This window comes from Lolium perenne, chromosome 3 (genome assembly GCF_019359855.2).
Source record: "Lolium perenne isolate Kyuss_39 chromosome 3, Kyuss_2.0, whole genome shotgun sequence".
Lineage (NCBI taxonomy): Eukaryota > Viridiplantae > Streptophyta > Magnoliopsida > Poales > Poaceae > Lolium > Lolium perenne.
This window is the reverse complement of record NC_067246.2, coordinates 29,602,464-29,608,463: the sequence shown is the minus strand read 5'-3', so window position 1 is coordinate 29,608,463 and position 6,000 is coordinate 29,602,464. Positions and strand designations below refer to the sequence as shown.

General features: G+C 48.3%; 1 protein-coding gene across 1 annotated transcript; it reads right to left on the bottom strand.

Annotated features, from left to right (window-relative positions):
* Positions 1 to 480: 480 nt before the first annotated feature.
* Positions 481 to 1,433, bottom strand: LOC127338079 (uncharacterized). Its single transcript, XM_051364336.2, has one exon. It carries the CDS (start codon positions 1,337 to 1,339, stop codon positions 884 to 886), a length of 456 nt encoding a protein of 151 aa, XP_051220296.1. The 5' UTR covers positions 1,340 to 1,433; the 3' UTR covers positions 481 to 883.
* Between the last annotated feature and the right edge of the window lie 4,567 nt (positions 1,434 to 6,000).

The window sequence follows — 6,000 nt, the reverse complement described above, 5'->3', positions numbered from 1 at the left end:
GGTTATCTCTATACCCGAGCTCTTTACTTATGCACTTTACCTTGTGATAGCCATCGTGCTTGAAGTTATATATATCTTGCTATCACATACTTGCTTGTATTGCTTAGCATAAGTTGTTGGTGCACATAGGTGAACTCTTGCTTAGAATAAGTTGTTGGTGCACATAGGTGAACCATAGTATATAGGCTTTGGGCTTGACAAAGTAAACGCTAGTTTTATTCCGCATTTGTTAAGCCCATCTCGTAAAAGTTTTAAATCGCCTATTCACCCCCCCCCCCCTCTAGGCGACATCCGTGTCCTTTCAGCGTATTCTTGAAAGATGTCAGAATTAGTTAATACGAAATCTTTATATTGTACAAGTTTTAACACAAATCAATGACAAAAAGAACAGTTCAATAGCTGAATTGGCGGTACTCTGTTGGCAGTATACTCTGTTTCGACACAATAACTGAAAATTGATAAAACATTCTGGATGATACAGTTAGTCAACACGCCATCTGTAAGTAATCGGGAACAAATGTGGTGCAAAGTCTTCACCGTAAATCTCACTTCCAAGATCATATTCTTACTACTAAAACATATAGTTTCCTTTTCTAATCCATGATAATCAACATCTCCCTTTCTTCTTTCAAGGTCCCCAACAACCATTCAACTTGAAAATTGTTTGCATGATTGTTGAAAAAATAATTTGACAAGCTCTCATCGACTGTTTCTTCCAACTATTCAGTATCATCAGACTACTAAATTAAAACAAACGAACTATTTACTACTCCAAACGAATGTATATATCGGTAATCGGCTCAGTGAAAACTAAACGAATCGTATGTCCATCAGATCTTTCGATCCGTCGCACTATTGACACGCAGAAATCGCCGCAAACCCGTCAAGAAACGTGCTGCAGAACAGTTCCTGCCGCTTGCCCGAGGAGGTGCAGGGCGACTGCGGCAGAGACCGGCACGCCGCCGAGCACCAGCGCGGCCACGGCGACGGCGACGCCGGGCCTGGTGCCCATGAGCATCAGCTGCAGCGTGCCGGTGAGCGCGGACACGTCAGAGACGTAAGCCGGGTAGTAGCGCTTCTCCCACGATGCCCACCCCGTCGGCGCCTCGTAGTTGGTCTCCGCCATCCGCGCCTCCCGGATCTTCCGCCGCAGCACCGTCATGCCCTCGTCCACCAGCAATCCGCCGTAGTGGTCCCGCTGGAAGGCGCCGCATCTCACCGTCACTGCAGCCTGCGGCCTCCTCGATTGCAGCGATAGAGCGTGGCACAGCGGCGATCCGTGACGGAGCCCAAGCCCGGCGGCTGGCCGCATCGTTTGAAGTGAGAAGGTAGACGACATCGATGGGACGGGCTCAAGAGTTTATCGGGTTTGTGATCTCAAGAAGATGATGGTACTGAGTACTAACTAGAGTATGATCGGAGAAACAGGAAGAATGAAGCAATGGAAGTTGACGAGAAATGCAGCTCGAGTGGAACTTTTATAGGCCAAATCAGTAAGCGCGTGAGCGTCCTTGGCGCGTTTTGGACGGTGATTTGGACGTTATTTAATAATATATATGTTAGTAATATTGATCCAATAAGCCGATGTAGTGGCAATCAAACGCCATGGCTCGTGGACTCCAACTAATACCTGTCTGCACGCCGCCGGCCGCCCCAAGGTAGCATCTCGTTAACTGCAGATGATGGAGTAGTCTTATGATTGAGTTGAACGACGACCCACTACAAGAATATTTATATGGGTTTGAAATTCGAATGCATCTCCGGACGATTTATTCACTACCGAATGCATATAGTACGCATCTCCGATTGAGATTTGAGATTTGATACTACTTCCTCTTGGACATAATAATATACTTCATGATGTTTTTAGTGGTCTCGATTTCATATTTTAGTTGTTGACACTTTTTATGTTTTTCATTAAAGTTTACACGACTTGACTTTTAAAAACACAATATAGAGGACATATTATGCTCATTGCTTCATAATAAAGCTATTGAAAAGTCGTGTTAGATAAGGTTATTCAATGGAAGTGGTATTATTCATTGGAAGAAACTAGGACCTTCAACAATCAACACCAACAAAAGCAAAAAAGAGTTGGCCAGCCCACGCTGCTGACTGTTCTCCATCGATCTGAATTTTTATTTTTTGGCCGCTAGGCTTGCGGGTTAAACTTTCCGGGGTTTTTTTTTTTCCATTTCTTTAAGAATGATCTTCTGTCTCCAATGTGTTGAATTTTTTTCAGAATTTGATACCTGAAATATTTGTCTAAATCATGAAAATACAAGAAACTATCAATCAGCCCCAGTATGGAAATAGTAAGAACAGAGTATAAGAGCATCTCCACTCGTCCCTCCGAACAGGTCCCTGGCGAGCGTTTTTTTCATCCGGACGGCGTAATTCGGCCCAGTCGCGCCCCCGGTTCCTCGTTTTCGTCCGGATTAGGCCCTTCATCCATCCGGCGAGCCCACGCCATCCCCGGCCCCCCGGGGAGCGCTCGGGGAGTCCGGACGAAACGAAAGCGTGCGTGGCCCCAACTTGTCGGCGACAATGGCCTGGGTTTGTACGGCAATACCCTCGTCTTCCCGATCTACGGCAATACCCTCGTCTTCCCGATCTACGGCAATACCCTCGTCGAACGAAAGCTTTGAACTCTCAAGTGGTGCAACATAGATAGATTATATATATTTCGAATATAATTCGAATAAACATAAAAATTACATATAAAAACTTTAAAACAAACTTAAACTACTTCTTCTTCCTACATGGCCCCGCCTCATCGTCGTGGCGGCGACGCTTCCGGCTCGTCACCTCCTCGTCGGAGGAAGTTGAGTCCTCCTCCTCGTCAGTGTCCTCAACCTCTTCGTCGTCCTCCTCCTGCTGCTCCTCCTCCTTTTCCTCGGCCTCTTCCTCGGCCTGCTTCTTGGCCTCTTCGTCCTCCTCCTCGTCCTCCTCGTCGTCATCCCATTCGTCCTCGCTGGCCGGTGGGGGGGGGGGGGGGGGAATCGTCGCTGCTGGACGATGCAGCTTTATCCCACCAATGGCGCCATCCAGGCGGCTTCCCCTCGCTGTCGGTGTCCGATGGCCAAGAGAGATCGCTCATGGTTGACGGAGGATGGTGAGGAGAGAACAGATGAATGGCGTCGGCCGTCGGAAACCGTATATGTAGGTCTCTCGACGAAGAGAGCGGCGGTTGCTCTTCCGCGGAGTTCGTGCTCCATTACGGCGGTTCTCGCATCGAGGCCACTTCGACCGTTCCCGACGAGTCGTTTTGGCTCTCCAGACCACTTCGCGACGGTTCAATGCGTCGAGGGAACTCCGACGATTGCCCTTCCCGGTGACTGCGTCGTCGCTATGCACGCGGTGGGTGCGCGTCAGAAGACGACCATGGGCTCGCGGCTGAAAAAATGGGCCTCCCCAGGCCACAAAATACATCCATCCGGCGCTAAATAACGCCGGATTTCGGCCTGGGAGCCCCAACGGCTGGGGATGCTCTAAAGACAAAGCTCTCTATTAGTTATCCGCAGAGTACAAGAAATACAAATGAGCGTTGGATTTCATATCAAATATGATGCGAAGTCTATATATTGTACTCCCTCTGTTTATATTTAGTTCACCCTCTGGGTTCAGTCAAAATATAACTTTGTTAGGCTTGACCAAAAGTTTAGGAAAAAATATCAACAGCCATAACACATAATCAGTATAATATGAAAATATACTGTTTAGTCATTTTTTGAGTAATGACAATCTTTTTACCGTAAAAGGTGGCTCTGGGACAAGTTCGAGTTCTGCATGTCCCCTCCTCCGCTCAGTTCGCGGACATCTTCACCAAAGGACTACCGACAACAAAAAAAAATTGATATTCGTTTCAGTCTCAACGTTGTTGAACCACACGTTGATACTGCGGGGGGCTGTTAGATTATAAGTCGGTTTAAGTTTGCTTGTGTCCCAAGTTAGGGTCACCCGCATTGGCCCCTATATATTCTTTGTAAAACCAAACGTATCAATTATCAATTTATGAGACAAAGCATATTCTTTCACTTCCCTCTCATGTTGTCGTCGGCGTGCGTCGTTGGGCAGCCCGTGCGGTTCCTGTGGCGGCATGTTTTCCCTTCCCGACACAAGGCGTGTCATGCGGGGTGGCGCTCTTCCTTGTCACCGGTGCAACTCGGCCCAAGGTCGGCGGGGCCTAGCATGGCATCGGTTGTCGTGTTGCACTAAGGGCATCCTCTAACAAGTGGAGGCGGTTGTGGGTGGTTTCCCTCACGTCTGCAACGTCCCGTGGCGACGGCGGTGGATACATGCTACACCTACAGGAGGTCTCGGTTGACAGCGTTGGCCCGGCGCGACCGGCGGTACCACATAGGTGTCGGTTTGGGCGCGAGATAGGACGACACCGTCTAGAGATGCCACCAGGCGGAGCCGGGGCCTACGACAGAGGGGATCCTGCCGTCGGCCTAGATCTGGTCCCATCTAGGCTTGAATCAAGATGGACGGACCCTGCTCTCTTCGTGGTTTCGGGAGCTCTTAGGGAGCCCATCCCTTGGCCATGAGTGGTTGAGGTGCTAGATTCGGGCCATTGGGCCTAGATCCGGTGACCGCCATGAACGTTGTGGTGGCTACCACATCGTTGATGCTAGATCTTGGATGCGAGGACGGCGGCCTCAAAAGGTGGACTAGCGGGCGTCTCTACGGCGAGCGAAGTGGCAGTGGTGGTGGCCTTGCGTTTTGGTCATTTGGATGGCACGGAGCGGGCGGCGAGAGTTCCTGGAGTTGATGGTGCTTCGATAAGGCCTTCTCCCATATCGCGTTATGGAGGCCGGGCTCGGGGACAATGGATGGTCCGAGTTATCGATTGTGAGACGGTTTTCCGGGCGAAAGCTTGATGTTTGGATGCCAAAGGTGGCGATGCGTACATGTGTCCTAACCCCCTTGAGGGCGCCACTCTGGTTACCCTTGCTATGTTAGGACTCTGAGTGAAAACCCCTAACCTTGTGGTCTCGATGGCAGCGGTGCATCCGCATGTGTCGTTACCTTCTTGGAGGCATTGTCGTAGAGCTCTGAACCCTCTTGCTCTCGGTCTGCTGGCAAGCTTTGGCTCTCTTTTTTCCTTCTATTTAATCTATGATCTGCTTTGTAAGAGATACTTTTTTTTGAAAATGTGTTGTGTATTAATCAGAAAACATTGTTTAAATTACAATCATCCAAGGCCGCTTTCGACACGCAGGTCGGCACCGCACCTTGTAACACTCCACGACACAACACATTACGACTAAGTTGGCATAAACCATGAGCAACGTTATTACAGTTTCTGCTCACTTTAGAGATGACAATTTGTCGATCTGGTGGTCTCAACGAGTTGAATTCCTTCGCTATGAAACACACCTCAGATCGGTCGCTACTATCCTCTCTAAAGGACTCCACAACTGAAGCACAATCTGTCTCAATGATAAGATTTGAAGTACAATTTGCAATTCCCAATCTCAAACCTTCAAGGCATGCAATAGCTTCTCCCATTGCCGCTGATTGGCAGTGAGTGATGGCATCCCAAGATGATAGTAGAATGTTACCCATGTGGTCCCGTAGAACCACACCTCAGGCACCATTCCTTTCTTCCTTTAAAAAACTTGCATCGACATTGCATTTTATCCATCCATCAGGTGGTTTTTCCCAGTTTTTCCCCTGCACTTGCATCGCATTTTGGACCTTGTCATCAGTGATTTGCTTCTGGTCTATTTTTCCTTTTCCTTTTCTATCCACTACAAGCTCTCCTTTCTTTAAATTCTGCAAGGTAGCTAAATAACTCTGTAGAAAATTGATCGAGTTTTGGATAGAAGCTTTACCATCGCCGAAAACTATATTGTTTCTGTGATGCCACGCTCTTCACCATATGAACATCAGTTTGTCCCTCATCTCTTTGGGCAGTTTGTCTAGCAAGACCAGGACCCATTCATTCCCTGTAAAGACTAGTTCAGATTCATGTGGTAGTTCCCAGATTTCAGC